General features: G+C 41.2%; 1 protein-coding gene across 1 annotated transcript; it reads right to left on the reverse strand.

Moving 5' to 3' along the window:
• Nucleotides 1–5,972: 5,972 nt before the first annotated feature.
• On the reverse strand, nt 5,973–7,472 carry LOC134288310 (uncharacterized). Its single transcript, XM_062852758.1, has one exon. The coding sequence runs from the start codon at nt 7,470–7,472 to the stop codon at nt 5,973–5,975; it is 1,500 nt and encodes a 499-aa protein (XP_062708742.1).
• Between the last annotated feature and the right edge of the window lie 9,251 nt (nt 7,473–16,723).

Here is a 16,723-nt window from a genome sequence, read left to right on the forward strand (position 1 = left end):
TGAGCCATCAATAAGTTTCCAAATTCAATTATGGCTTTGATAAAATTCTTGCTTTTCTGAATAAGGCTGACACAAATTTTGATTTTCTCTTAAGTCCAGAGGGGTCCCCCTTGGAAATTTTGGTCGGAATTCAACATCTTGAAGAAGTGCACAAATAAATAAACCAATAGATTTATCAATTTTGAAGTGAAATTAGAGTCTTTCAGAAGTTTTTTTTTTCAAAACCGATGAGTTAAGACGAAACTGAAAGCCTTTCCTCATATTTTGGTTTTTGATGTACTATTAAATAACGAAGCAATATTTTCAAAATCGGTTTTCGTGCACATGTAGAGTGTGGATCAGGGTATCTTCTGTTTTTTTTTACGCGGTATAAAAGGTTTTTCGCTTTTGCAAAAACCATGTTTGAACAAAATTTCACAAAAAATGATTTCTGCAAAAACGAAAAACATTTTGTGCCGCGTAACAAAATCAGAATATTCCCTGATCCATACTCAACATGTGCACGAAAACCGATTTTGAAAATATTGCTTCGTTATTTTATAAAAAGTCAAAAACCAAAAAAAATAGGAAATGCTTCCGGTTTCGCCTTAAGCGGTTTTGCTTAATTTTTTTAATGAATTTTTTCATCAAATACATTTATTATTTATCAACTCCACCCCTCATTGACGAGTCAACGAGCACTGTGACAAAAGAAGAAAATGAGATTTATTCCGTTCTAGAGTATTCTCAGGATTCAGGAACACTTCGGCTTATGGCCGGAAAAAATGTTGAGTACATATTCAACGAGAAAGGCACTATCACCACTAGGTGGATTAACCTGGGTTTTTTCATTTCTTTTTCTGCTGCTTCCGCTCTAAATGTCCGTGTGTTTCTCAGCCGAACATGGAATGGCATATTTTGCGCTGGGGATTGATGGATAATTGACATCGACCAGCACTTGAAAAGTTTGTTTTCGAAAAGGGATGGTGTTGCTGGTTGACAAGGATGAGGGTCGTGTGTTTGAGATTAATTGTCATTGTATTGTACGAATTTGTAGTGATGTTCGTGCTTCGTTGATATGTTCACCGAGAATTTGAAAAAATATTGCGTATTTAATTTTTAATAGACGAGGGTTTTATATGTAGATTTGTACAGTCACTCACGAATCGCAATGTGTTAACGAGGTTACTTCCGGTTACTCGCTGAGAAACCAGCTCTTCAGGTCAAATTAAATGTGTAACTCCCAGTATGAGCGTTCTCGCAAGAATTAGAAGAACCTTGAGAATAACAATATTTTTTGTGCTTCCAAATAAATATGTAAGAAAATAGCTACTCAGTGAAATAAAGAATTGTTTTCGCTTTGCTGGATATAAGAAAATAAATTTGGATTTGGTTTTCATAAAACCTTCCGAAGATTCCTTCCACACCGGAATTTCTTCGGAAAATCCTCCAGGAATCCCTTTCGCATTTGTTTTGATAATTCCTGAAAACATCTTCGATACATCGCCTAAGAATTTCCTCTAGAATTTCCATCGGAATTTTCGTTAGAGGATCCTTCATAAAATCCTCCATAGATTTTTTCAAGGGTCCGTTAGATTTATTTTTCAGAAATCAACAATGAACTCAACGATTCTTTAGGAAAATCAAAAGTTCCTCCATTTATCATTGGATTTTTGAAGAAGCAGAAAATCTTCCACAGGTTCTTCCAGAAATTCCTACAAAAGTAATAAATTCTTCCAGAGATTCCTTCAAAAATTTCTTATGGTTTCCTCCATAAATTTGTCCAAGGAAATGTGTTATTTCTTCCAAACTATTCAATGGGTTGTTTCAAAAATTATCACAGGAGTTTGGTTTAATAATTTTGCAGAAACTTGTCCGGCTATTTTATTCAGAAATTATTTAAGAAATTTCTACAGGACTTCCTTCAGATATTTCCTTTCAAAGAACTCGTTTAGGCAGATTTTTATGGATTCCTTCTGAAACTCCAGTAGAAATTCCTTAAGAATTTCTTCTAGAAATTCGTTTGAAAGATCCATAGGAAATTTTGGAGACCAGATGTTTCTACAGGAATTTCTTTTGAAATTCTTTCAAAGAATATTTCATGAATTATTCCATTGGTTTCTTCAGAAATTTTTTTAGATATGCCTTCAGCTATTTCTTCAGAATTTTCAGCAGAGATTGTTCTGCGGATTCCAATAAAAATTTCTACCTGAAAGTGTCCACAAATTGCTTCATGGATTCATCCAAAAAAATCCTGCAGAAATTCCTCCAGAGAATCATGAATTATTACTTTCAGGCAAGAAATCCTACAGCGAATCCTTTCGAATTTCCTCTAGAAATTTCTATTCCGATGTACTAGTCCAGAAATTGATCCGGAATTTCCTCAAAGGGTGACTCGAACATGTTTTCCACGGATTCTTAAAGAAATTTATTCAAGTGTATTTCCTATGAATTCTTTAAAATAACCCAACAGTTTTTATTTTCATGAACCCTTTCAGACGCTTATCTATGTGTTTCTCCAGGTATTCAGCATTTTGTTCAGAAATTCGTGCACAGATTTTTCCAAGAGTACTTTCAGAATATCCTCCTAGAATTTTATTATTTATCCTGAAGTTTCTTCAGGAAGTTCTTAAGAAACTTTTCCTGTGATTTTTTCAAGAATTTCCTTGAGATTTCATCGCATATTTCTCTAGAGATTCATTGGACTTGTATATGGATTTTACTGAATACTTCTTTCCTACCAAAAAATCTTGCATCTGAATGTGGAGTTTCACTAAAGTGTAATCATCCGTGCACATAATAGGAGATTCAAGCTGACAACTCAGAGGAGAGTCCGTCTTCCTGATCACGGAACTCCTAAGAGTTTCTTCCAGGAATTCATGCTGGGATTCCTTCCGAAATTCCCTTTCGGAAATATTGTTATTTCCAATATTTTTCTCTGAATTTTAAAAATTTCCTCAGCAAACAGTTTTTCAAAACAAAAAATCACAGGAGTTTTTCAGAAATTATTTTAAACATTCCTTTACAAATCCTACCGGGATTGCTTAGGAAATTCTTCACAGAATTTCTTAGGAAACTGCACTAGCGGTTCTATCATAAATATCTCCTAGGATGTCTATCGATATCCTTGTTGAATTCGCCTAGATATTACCCCAGAGATTTTCAGGAATTTCTCCAGAAATTGCAAAAAAAAAACTGAAGAATTTTTCAAGTAATCCCAGAAGGAATTCTTAGAAATCACACAGGGAATATCTCTTGAAATCCCTTTTAAAAACTTCGGCTGATACTTTTAGAACTCCTTAAAGAAATTCTTATTTTTTTTAAATTATTTTCTGCCCAAAAAATCTTGAAGTCACTTCTGAAGTTATCTTGTGAGCAATTCCTGGATAAGAATCATGCTTGGGCGAATACCTGAAAAAGCATTTTAAGATACCTCCTTTTTTGTAAGTTTTTTAAAGACTTATGGAGGAATTCTGCAAATAATACAAAGGAAAATTATTGAGAAACTTCTGGAGAGATTTCTGAAAAACCCGTGATAGAAACTCTGATGGAATCTATGAAGCTGCAGATAAAAGAGCTGGATAAATTCTTTAAGAAATCCTGCAATAAATTTCTGAGAGATCCCTAGAGGATTTTCTGAACAAATCACGGGGAGAACTCCTGACGATACCTCTGAAGGGGTATCATATGCAATTTCTTAGATAAAAAAAAAGAAAAAATCCTGGAGAAATTCTTGAGATTACCAGTGATGACATTATAAACTGAATTTTTGAAGAGATCTTTGAAATAATACCTGGAAGAAATGGAAAACATTCAGCAGGCATTTATAAATAGTCTTGAAAAAAAAATATGGAAAATGCTTAGGAATAGATTCTGAAACAGGAGTAATTCCTGCATGACAAATTGAGAGAAAAACTCATGGAAAAAATCTGACAATATTTAGAGGAATTCTTAGAGAAATATCTGAAGAAATACATGGAACAGTACAATTATGCACTTTTGCAGCCATCCTAGAATGAATAAAGTCAGTGTTTCCCAAACAAAACAAAAAGAAAAAAAACTTATTTTTTTGTTTGATGGAACACTTCCAGCTTTACGGCATTTTACTAAAATTTATCCCAACCTTCATTTGAATATTTTGAATTTTGAATATTTATTTTATGGAATTTCTGGTATCCGATTAGAGCATTTTGATTTTTACCAAATTATCGGAGTTAACTTTATTTAAGATTCTTAAATAAATAATATGTTTCCCAATTCTCCAGTTGAGTTTTCGATTCTAACTACAGCTTGTAATTAGAAGTGAATACAGGGTGCGTGCGATATTTTTGCACTAAATCATATCGTAATCATAAAACACGTTTTAAAAATAATTCGACAATAAAGGACTTTTTCGCGAACAATTGTGATTATTTCAATGATTAAGGAAGAAAAAAGTGTTCCTAATATCGATAACCTTTTTTGAACGATCCTGAGAACCGCTGCAAGTCCGTTTCAGTGTTGTTCTCTATATTTTGGTCAACAATTGTGTTATTTTAGGTAAAACTAGAATATATTTTTGTTCGAGGAGCTCCAATGATATCATCGTTATGTGTGCCGTTCAAAAAATATCCCATAAATTTGGAAAAGAGGTTTCTAGAAGACGAAAATGCGAACAACTTGAGTATAAATATATGGAGCAGCTGCATACTATCTGCATTTTCTCAGCTGTCAAGAACGCTATGAAGCTTGTTCGGGTTCGGATCGGTTCGGTGGACTGTATGGCGGTGGTCGAAATTACTGCATCGGGTCGCGACTCAACGAGAGAGAGAGCGTTGGTTTCGGGGTAGTTTTTTCCTTTCCTTTTAAGTTTCATTTGGTGCGCAAGCTAGTGTGTGGAGAGGCGGATGGGCGAAACATTGGGTGAAGTATAGATTGGTTGGGTCACGCAAGCTCCGCACAGTGAAACGAAAACATCTTGCGTACGCAACATACACCCCCCGGTGGACCTTCGGTTCAAAACTGGAAAGAGGGTGGCAGTGAAACTGCCGGATGATCGACTGGCGTCAAGCTTGACTTTGTCATCGGGCGAGTTCTAGCGATCTTCAAGAACGGCATGTGCATTGGACGGCGTCCAACGGACGTCGGAGATTGTTGGCTTCCGGACACTGGCGCTGATGAAGAGTGGGCCTTACCTCTGGATTGGTACCAGTTGACAACAGGGGTTGATTGGACACCAGACGGAAACCGATTGGTATATGGTTGGATTTGATCACTGGACTGGCATCGGTTAACATCAAGGTCGGCTTGGTCGCCGAGCACGAGCCGGTGGACGTCAGGTCGGAGTTTAACTGTACTTCGTTGAAACTGCTTCGAAGATCTCTCTTGGGATTCGTGATAGCACGTCGGAACAAAATGTTCATCGTACTGCTGTTCGTTGGATAACAGTGATGTAGCCTCTGGTTCTTCCTCAACCAAAACCTTGTAAATTGAGTCAGCGATATCTTCAATCGATGCCACTTGGGAGTATTGAGTGTTGTCTGATGGTGGAACGAACTGAATGGCACCTGCCACGAGCCAGCCAAAGTGTGACTCTCGGAGCTCTGGCAAGCGTTCGTCGATGATGATGTGTCCGGGCTTCAGTAGTTTGTAGAACAGCTCTGCTCCGATCAGCATGTCGATTGTCGATGCTATCGGTTCGGAAGAATGCCGGGTCGGCCATTTGGATGCCCGCAGGGATGTTCCAATTTGTGGTGTCGAATGATTTAGACGGGATGGTGCCAGTCACCTGCGGAATTACCAGGCATTCCAACCTGGTACGGAAATCGCTGCAACGAGATTTAATGCTTACCTCGATCTTGTCACGAGCAGTCGTTCGGATGTTGCTTATGCCGGTTATCGATACACCAGCCGGTCGCCTTCGAATGCCAAGTGAGTTGGCCATCTTCTCGCTGACGAAGTTCACCTGGGAACCGCTGTCCAGAAGAAGGCGGCACTTTTGTTGTTGACCCGTCTCATCGCTCACCAAAATAACCGCAGTGAGCAACAAAACGGTTTTCGATTACTGGGTTTTGACACGAGCAACTGGTGGGCACAGGTTGCTCGCTCGTCGGGATTGGGTTCGATGTAGATGAAACAGACTCGTGGGCCTGCTCCAGGTTGTCATCAGGGATGGTTGAAGCTGCAGTAGACGTGGACGCCGGTGTCACATTTGCATCATCGTCATGCAATTGAGTATGGTGCCGAGATTGGCACTTTCGGCAGGATTTCGGTGACGGACAATTCTTCACCTGGTGCCCCTTTCGCAGGCAATTGAAGCAAATGCCCGCTGCTTTCACTTTCTCCATTCGGTCATTGGCAGACAGTGCGTTTAACTTGTTGCATTGGTAGTTCAAGTGAAATCCGCGGCAAAAGTCGCACTTGTCCTTCGGTTCCTGGCTCTCTGTTGTAGTTGCGAACACTTGCTGGCTAGGAAGTTTTGATTCTGTCGATGATTGTTTCGGTTCGAAGTTCGTCTCAATTGTCGTCGTTGAACGGGCGGCTTCCCATCTTTCCAGCACCTTGCACTGGGATTGCAGGAAATTTACCGTTTCATCGTATTTCGGAAGATCGGTGCTCGATGCCATAGATTGCTCCCATTGCAACCTCGTCGAATCGTCTAGGGCGGATGTGAGTAGGTACACCACCACAAGCTCGGACACTCCCAAGAGTGGCTGTTTTTGGTATTCCAAGCTCTCGACATGCTTTGTACAGTCGTCGACCAAGCGTTGAAGCTCCTTGCTGGATTGGGACGTCATCTTCTTCAGGGATAAGAGACCACGGATGTGTGTCTCGACTATCATTCGTTGGTTCTCGTACCTGTCGGATAGAATACGCCAAGCTTGTGCATAATTACCTTCGTTCAGCGTCTTCGTGTCGAGTACTCCTGCAGCTGCTCCCACCAGCGCCTTATCGAGGTGGTACAACTTAATCGCATCGGAATCACGTGAAAGCGCAATGACGTCTTGAAACACTGCCTTGAATTTTGGCCAGTTTGCGTAGTCGCCGTCGAACGTTGGAATGGGCGCTTTCAATGGCTGCTGATGGATGACCACTTGTGGAGCTGGTTGGGCATGTTGATTCATGATGCGTTTCTTAACTCCAGCGAATGTGAAATTGTACAGGGCTTCGAATCGTACATAAGTTTCTTCCTCCTGTTCCATCGCTTCGTCCGGGATGACGGCAACAATCTGGCTGTGGAAACCAGCAAACTCCGCGTATGCCGACTGCAAATTGCAAAACAACACTTCGAGGTCCGACAATCCGAGCTGGCGATCCAATGATTCCTTGATGCGGAACACTTTGTTCAGCACGTGATGTCGTTGGCGTGACAACGACTTGATGGTTGTCATCGTCGCGGTATCGGCGGCAATTCCCGTTTGGTGATCGTTGGAAGCGTTTTGCTGTAGTCGGAAATTCACTACGTCGTTGGCGGCATCGTTCGTCGGTTTTTTCGGTGAATGCTCCAGCGGCATTGTCGGTTTGGCTCTGGATCCGGTTCGTTAGGACCAATGTTCGGGTTCGGATCGGTTCGGTGGACTGTATGGCGGTGGTCGAAATTACTGCATCGGGTCGCGACTCAACGAGAGAAAATCCTTCGGTGGAGGTAGAAAGGCTTGGCCAGAAAAACCACTTGATTTACTTCAAACATGTACTACATTAACTTTATTCCTCTTTAAACTATGATGTTGTTCGCTTCATGGCTAGAAAAATACTGCTCTCTTTGCTCCTGCGTGTACACACACGTTGCGCGATCGATCCTCCTCGCGTCGTGGGTCTCCACGCATCGCGGTGCATGTAGATTTTCAGCGTTGGTTTCGGGGTAGTTTTTTCCTTTCCTTTTAAGTTTCATTTGGCGCGCAAGCTAGTGTGTGGAGAGGCGGATGGGCGAAACATTCACAGTGGGAAAAAACCGACCCAAAAAGGCACCTAATTATTGCGGCTGATTGCGATCTTTGAAGCCCATCTTTTCCGAATGGAAAAATGCCAAGGAATCGATTGGTGATAGTTTCATTCACCGGAATTGAGTGTAAGTGTCCATTTTGCCCCATTTTCCCCTAAAAAACACTGTTTTTCTGAATTAAATAACGGTTTCAACTGATTGCGGCTAACCAACCAAACTTTTATTGATGTAGAATTGACAGGTGCATTTTATGGAGCATACCTCGATCTGTGTCTTTGACTGGAAGTGCCCATTTTGCCTCATTTTCCCCTAAAAATACTGTTTTTCTGAATTAAAAAATATTTTCAACTGATTGCGGCTAACCAACCATTTTTTTCTTGATGTAGAATTGACAGGTGCATTTCTTGAGGCACACCTCTTCCCGTGTCCTTGACTGGAAGTGCTCATTTTTCACAATTTTCCCCTATAAATACTGTTTTTCTGGATTAAAAAATAGTTTCAACTGATTGCGGCTAACCAACCAATTTTTACCTGATGTAGAATCAATCGGCGCATGCTTTGGGGCACACCTTGATCTGTGTCGTTGACTGGAAGCACCCATTTTGTCTTATTTTCCCCTAAGAATACTATTTTTCTGAATTATACAATTGTATCAACTGATTGCGGCTAATCAATCAATTTTTACTTGATGTAGAATTAATCGGCACATACTTTGAAGGTGCATCTCGATATATGTCAGTGACTGGAAGTGCCCATTTTGCCTCATTTTCCCCTAAAAATACTGTTTTTTTCTGAATTAAAAATTAGTATCAACTGATTGCGGCTTACCTACCATTTTTTCTTGATGTAGAATTGACAGGTACATTTCTTGAGGCGCACCTCTTCCCGTGTCCTTGACTGGAAGTGCTCATTTTGCACAATTTTCCCCTATAAATACTGTTTTTCTGGATTAAAAAATAGTTTTAACTGATTGCGGCTAACCAACCATTTTCACTCTGTTTCAGAATTAACCGGCGCATACTTTGGGACGCACCTCGATCTGTGTCTTTGACTGTAAGTACCTATTTTGCCCCATTTTCCCCTAAAAATACTATTTTTTATGAATTAAAGACATGTTCCAACTGATTGCAGCTAACCAATCGATTTTTGCTTAATGTAGAATTAATTGGCGCATATTTTGGGGCACACCTCGTTCTGTGTCTTTGTGTGGTAGTGCCCATGGGCCTGTCCATAAACTACGTAGACTCTTAGGGGGGGGGGACGGGGGGGTCTGGCCAAAGTCTACGCTCCATACAAATTTCGAAAATGTATGAGCAAAAGTCTACGAGGGGGAGGGGGGTCTGAGATGGCCCAAAAAAAGTACGTAGTTTATGGACAGCGCCCATTTTGCTCCATTTTTTCCTAAACTACGGGTTTTCTGGATTTAAAAATAGTTTCAATTGATTGCAGCTAATCAATATTTGTTTTGCTGATGTAGAATCCTAGACCTATGCATACTATGGGATACACCTCGCGCTACGCGTTAGTCTGAAATTGCCCGTTTAATTAATATTCTCGTTTGAGAAAAATTTCAACTTATTTAAGCTAACAAGCTAAGCAATTTAAGCTAACAGCTTAAGCTAACGAAATAAGTTTTTCCTCATGTAGAATTGATCAGAGCATATTGTCAGACAAACAGACAAACCTATTTTCCCCTAAAACACTGTTTTAGTTAGTTGGAACAAACTTTTTAACCCAGAAAACAGTATTTTAGGGGAAAATGGAGTGAAACGGGCAATTTCAGACTAACGCATAGCGCGAGGTGTATTCCATAATATGCATAGGTTGATTCTATTTCAGGAAAAAATATTGGTTAGTTGCAATCAATTGAAACTATTTTTAAATAAAAAAAAACCGTAGTTTAGAGGAAAATGGAGCAAAATAGGCACCACCACCCAAAGACACAGAACGAGGTGTGCCCCAAAATATACGCCAATTAATTCTACATCAAGCAAAAATCGATTGGTTAGCTGCAATCAGTTGAAACATGTCTTTAATTCATAAAAATAGTATTTTTAGGGGAAAATGGGACAAAATAGGTACTTCCAGTCAAAGACACAGATCGAGATGCGTCCCAAAGTATGCGCCGGTTAATTCTGAAACAGAGTGAAAATGGTTGGTTAGCCGCAATCAGTTAAAACTATTTTTTAATCCAGAAAAACAGTATTTATAGGGGAAAATTGTGCAAAATGAGCACTTGCAGTCAAGGACACGGGAAGAGGTGCGCCTCAAGAAATGTACCTGTCAATTCTACATCAAGAAAAAATGGTAGGTAAGCCGCAATCAGTTGATACTAATTTTAAATTCAGAAAAAACAGTATTTTTAGGGGAAAATGAGGCAAAATGGGCACTTCCAGTCAATGACATATATCGAGGTGCACCCTAAAGTATGTGCCGGTTAATTCTACATCAGGTAAAAATTGGTTGGTTGGCCGCAACCAGTTGAAACTATTTTTTAATTCAGAATAACTGTATTTTAGGGGAAAATGAGGCAAAATAGGCACTTTCATTCAATGACACAAATCAAGGTGTGTCCCATAGAATGCACCTGTAAATTCTACATCAAGAAAAAAATGGTTGGTTAGCCGCAATCAGTTGAAACTATTTTTTAATCCAGAAAAACAGTATTTTTAGGGGAAAATGAGGCAAAATGAGCACTTCCAGTCAAAGACACAGATCGAGGTATGCTCCATAAAATGCACCTGTCAATTCTACATCAATAAAAATTTGGTTGGTTAGCCGCAATCAGTTGAAACCATTATTTAATTCAGAAAAACAGTGTTTTTTAGGGGAAAATGGGGCAAAATGGACACTTACACTCAATTCCGGTGAATGAAACTATCACCAATCGATTCCTTGGCATTTTTCCATTCGGAAAAGATGGGCTTCAAAGATCGCAATCAGCCGCAATAATTAGGTGCCTTTTTGGGTCGGTTTTTTCCCACTGTGCGATGCTTGCTTAAAAAAAACAGCCAGTTTTTATTGATGCTATTCGATAATGTGTTAAAATCACCACGTCAAAATTATTTAAATTATAATTTTTGAAGCATATCTGTATCATTACGTCTCGTGTATCATTATCGGGCTTTTACACATTACATTTTACTGATTTCGTCTTATTTACTCAACAAATAGTAGAACCCGAAATGTTATTTCTCATACCACCACGTTTTTGTATATAATCATGGTTTTATATTTTTCACAGTTCACTAGAAATATGGAGCATTTGATGATGTGGGATTTATATATTTATTGCAACCCTTTGATGAAATATTCCTGTTTGAAGGTCAGTGCAAAATTACCGCACGCACCCTGTATTTCAAAAATATTATTGAAATTATTTCTAGAATAAATTCTGACAATCTCTCTGTCTTTATGCTGTCTCCTGCTTTTTGAAACGACATTATTCACTAACGTCACTATCACAGAATACTCCTGCAAATCGTCGATTTCGTGCAAGTAGGTCACATCTCAAAGTTGACTTGAAATCTTGATGGAGAATAATATAACTTTTGATCGCGAGAACCAGATTTTTTTTTTTTTATTTTGTGCATTTAAGGCACTTGTTAAATTTTGTGAAAAAATTTCAATTCACCTGGGATTATCTGAGTATTGCAACAGTTTTCCTATTTTTGGTTGAATTTTTAGGAATTAGCAATATGGCCAAAAAATCAAAACAACCACGTACCTGATCGCAGTTTCTCTCATCTGACTGTTTCAAAAATGCCAAAGATATCGGTGAAAGCATGCAGTCACTACTGCAGCAGTAGCAGAGCCATGAAAAAAATCACCAACTCGCTAATAACAGCAACATCAAATCTCCAGCAGCAATACAATGTAATTGTTCTCCAACCAGCAGCAACAGCGATCCTCCACGAAACAGCCATATGCAAAAAAAAACTCCAAACCAACGGCAATAAGTCACCACAATGACAAAAGAACTGAAAAAATCACACCCAAAAGCAGCCACACAAAAATACACTTTGCACCGTCAGGCCGGCCGTTTAATTCTCAACTGATTGCTTGTGCCACTAAAAGCAGTAAAAAAACTTCTGGAGAAATTGCGGAAGATATCACAGGCGAAACCCATAAGAATTTCCTGCAGAAGTCTGGAGGAATCCCGAAAGGAGTTCCTGAAGGAATCTCGAAAAGATTTCTGGGAATCTCTTGAAGAAATCCTCGAATAAACTCCTTGAGAAATCCCAGGAGGAACACTAAGAGTGCATGGAGAATTTCCTGGAAATATTCAAAAAAATCCGGAGGAAACTACTGAAGGAACTGCTGGAAGAATCTCGGATTTCCTTTATGTGTCTTAGGAAGTATTCCAATAGATATGCCGGAAGGAAGGATAGATATTCTCGGAACGAATCCTGAAACTGGGGAAAGCCTAGAAGGAATCTCTCTAGCGATCTGATGAGAAGTTCCTGGAAGAATCCCCGGGGCAACTTCCGAAGGAATCCTAAATAAACCCCTAGAAGAACCTCAGAATGAGCTCGCTGAGAAGAAACTGTTTGCGAAATCCTGTCCAAAAATCTGGAGAAATAGTGGACGGGTTTCCTTAAATAATCCCAAGAAGATATCCTGGAGGAGTCCCAGAGGAAATCTCACCAGAAAGTCATACATTAGCACACTCTTCAGCACGCTACCTGTGGAAACAAACTAATCATCAAAGACTAAAAAAAAATACCCTCACAACTGCGGAGTGCAGTGCTTTATGAACTCAAAGAAAGATGATAGTTGTTGCAATCACGTGGTCACCGACGCAAGCAACTCTGGAGCTGGACTTCTTGTTTATCCTTGTTTGGTACTAGAAAATATTTTTTAAAAAAAGTTAAATATTACTGCAAATTGTTGTTGGCATGTCCGATCAGACATGCCATAGAATGAAGTTTTCTTTCCAACCCTTCAAACTTACCATTGGCTCTCAACTGACAAAAGGTAATCCAATCTTCTTCTCCCAGAGGCCCAACGAACTGGCCTAGCCAAAGACGAGCTATTTAATTATAATCGTGTTTGAAATGAATTATAACGACATTACCCGTCGTTGTTGTTTTGCCAATTTTAGACTTCGTTCCCTGGAGACAGTGCAAAACGGAAAGGGTTGTCCTCATCCCACCTCTGTAAATGTCACAGTCAGTGATACAACCCCGAAAGAAGATACGCTCGATAAAGTGCAGCAGAACGTGTGAGTCTCCTTCCTACGATGGCGATGGTCACGAGTGTGCTTAGAAACTATGTGTGTGCTATCGACACTTTGTATTTATTGAGATTTATAGCCGCCTTTTGTTGTCCATTTCCAATTTCCAATTTTAATCCATCCAGCGTCGTCGTCGTCCTCGTCGTCCAGTTTACGGAAGGGAGTCCAGTCCAACTTAATCTTCCCCCTTGTTGTTCGAAACGGACAAGTCCGAGACACTCATTTCCATCGTCGTCATCGTCGTTGTCCTCGAGTGTTACAAAGTAGCCACTAGTTAAGTGTTTTCTATTCAAAGTGTTCAACCCCTTCCCTTCCCATGCATGGGCATGGTAGGAAATAGCTCAGAACCCCTTTGAAGCTCATCAGAGAAGGACACTGGCTGCTGGAAACGATTTGGCCTAGCTCTCGGTTTGCATTTCGGTCCGATGGTGTTGATTTATTGCCGAAGAGAATTATAATATCTAAGCCGGAACGGAGTACTGAGGGAAGTGACGAGGGAAGCACTTTAGGCTATATTAGGGAATGCATTTTACGGTTTCCCTGCTGTGAGGTAATGCAACACATTCTCGAACATAACCAATCAGTTGCGGAGCTGTGTGTGATGGGTCAGGTGCTAAAACTACCACCCAACTTACCTCAAATGCACCCGAGTACGTATTACTAAAAGGATGAAATTCAACTTCACATCCACCAACCCTCCAGCGACCAAAGTCGAAATGATCCATACGTTGTAAGACTAATTTTCACTAGAGTGATCCAAAATGGCTTGAGCATTACACAGTGTCAATTTCAAATTTGATCGGAGCAGAACCTGACGGGGTGAAAAAATCACATGACTATCACGCTGAGGACATGGGATCGAATCCCACTCCTGACAACATACACAATATATGGATTCCTCCTTCGAAAAGGAATTATAATCGTTACAAATCTTTCTTAATTCGGAAGGGATGTAAAACCGTTTAGCCTACTTTAGGCCACCCTTTTAGGTACACACTGATTGATTGATACAAAAGCCCACGATGATGGTGTTGTATGACCAACCGCGAGGAGACAGCCGAACGGATGGGAAAATTCCCCTGCAGATGAAAAGATAAAATCAATCAACCAAATCGGTTTAGTTGTGTCCAGAAGCGCGAAAAAGCGAGCGCCAAATGCGATTAACGACGGGATACAGGACAAACCACTATAAGTATGAGCTGTGCATAAATATTTATGCTTGAAGGTGCATGGGAATCGATCGCCTCTGCCTCCGAGCTACGCGCCATAAAGGGGGGGATTAACTTTCGAATACAATGTGACAATTTTCCAAATTGGTTACTTTGTAGATCAAAAGGATTTCCGTGTGCACTGATTTGGATGATTCGATGGACAGCGGATTTATCGGACGATGAAAGGGTGATTCGATTGGCTCGATTTGCAGTGGCACATGCTTCGATAAGATGGCATCATCCTAATACACCTTACTTACTTTGTATGTTCTGCAGAAGGATGAGGTGTACAATATGGCTAAATGGTTACCACTTCTCATTAGCATGCAGAAAATCATGAGTTCAATTTCTGGCCGTCTCCTAACTGATATAATTAATGGAGCCTCGTGATTAGGGTCACCAAGCTTCTAGTCGCACCATGCTATGGGGTGAGGGTTCGATTTCCGCTCCGGGCGATGAAACTTTTCGTGAACACGTTTCAGGCGGATGTTCTAGCAATGACATCCATATCATCCGTAAAACAGACAAATTGACCAGATATCGTGAAAATCATGCCTCGGCTTGTAGCCTGACTCGTCGCACAACACCTTTTAGGGTGATGTTGAACAGCAGGCATGAGAGTCCATCACCTTGTCGTAGTCCTCGGAGAGATTCGAACAAACTGGACAAATCGACAGAAACTTTGCGCAGTTTCTTACACCGTCCATCATTGCTTTGATCAATCTAATGAGCTTCTCGGAGAAGCCTTTTTGGTTCATGATTCCCCATTAGTTCTGTGCGGTCGATACTGTCGACGCCGCTTTGAAATCGATGAACAAGTGATGCGTTGGAACCTGGTATTCACGGCATTTCTGGAGGATTTGTCGTGAGGGGAAGATCTGGTTCGTTGTCGACCGGCCGTCGATTAAGCCAGCTTGATAACTTCCCACGAACTCATTCGTTTTAGGTGACAGACAACGGAAGATTATATGGGATAGCACTTTGTAGGCAGCATTAAAAATAGTGATCGCCCTGAAATTCTCACATTCCAAATGGTCGCCTTTCTTGTGAATGGGGCAGATTACTTCCACTCCTCCGGTAGTTGTTCGGTTTCCCAGATCCTGACTATCAGCTGGTGCAGACAGGTGGCCAACTTTTCTGGGCCCATCTTGATGAGTTCAGCTGCGTTATCATCCTTACCGCTAATTTGCTAGTTCTGAGGTGATGATTGGCATGCTTAACTTCCCTCAGAGTGGGAGTTGTTTCATTTCCGTCCTCCGCTACACTGGCGTAGTCGTTTACTCCGTGGGTCTTCCGTGCCCACGTTATCCACGCCATTCAGGTGCTGATCGAAGTGCTGCTTCCACCTTTCGATCACCTAACGTCCGTCCGTCAAGGGGCCTCCGTCCTTTTCCCTGCATATTTCGGCTCGCTGCACGAAGCCGTTGCGTGATGCGTTGAGTTTCTCGTAGGACTTCCGTGTTTCTTGGAAACGGCACAGCAGTTCCATGTCTTCGCACTCCGCTTCTTTCAGGCGGCGCTTTTCATCCCGAAAGAGGCGGGTCTGCTGTTTCCGCTTCTGTTTGTAACGTCCCACGTTCTGTCGGGTCCCTTGCTGCAGCATTACCGCCCGCGCTGCGTTCGTTTCCTCCAAAACCGTTCTGCACTCATCGTCGAACCATTCGTTTCGTCGATTCCGTTCCACGTACCCGACGGTGCTCTCGGTTGCGTCGTTGATGGCTGCTTCCACTGTACTCCAGCAGTCCTCTAGAGGGGACTTATCGGGCTCGCCCTCGTCTGGTAACGTGGCCTCGAGATTCTGCGCGTATGATGAGACGACATCCGGTTGCTCCAGTCGCTCTAGGTTGTAGCGTGGCGGTCGCCGGTACCGTACATTGTTGATGACGGAGAGTTTTGGGCGCAGTTTGACCATCACCATATAGTGGTCGGAATCGATTTTGGCGCCACGATATCAGAAGGCCGGCTCCAGAGGCACGTTATCCTCCATTTGGGACATTTGTACCAATATAGGTCCTGATGTCGATAATGTAGGAGAAGTGTCGTCCGTCAATCAGAACGTGGTCGATTTGAGATTCCGTCTGTTGTGGTGATCTCAAGGTGTAACGATAAGGGTAAGGGAGGCTGTGTTGGAAAAAGGTGCTACGTATGGCCATGTTTTTTGAGTCGGTGAAATCAATGAGTCGTAGGCCAACCATGATCCATCTTGTGAGATATAAGATGTACTGCATAAACCTGTGGAAAGGAGATTGATCACAGCAGGCGATATAGCGCATTTGAATGTGATGCGAACTGTCAAGCAGACAACGTTAGCATCCCTGCTTGCATAGCAACAACTCCAGGCGTCACCCAACCGCGTTCACTCTTGCCACTTGCAAA

The sequence above is a fragment of the Aedes albopictus genome, chromosome 1, assembly GCF_035046485.1.
Source record: "Aedes albopictus strain Foshan chromosome 1, AalbF5, whole genome shotgun sequence".
Lineage (NCBI taxonomy): Eukaryota > Metazoa > Arthropoda > Insecta > Diptera > Culicidae > Aedes > Aedes albopictus.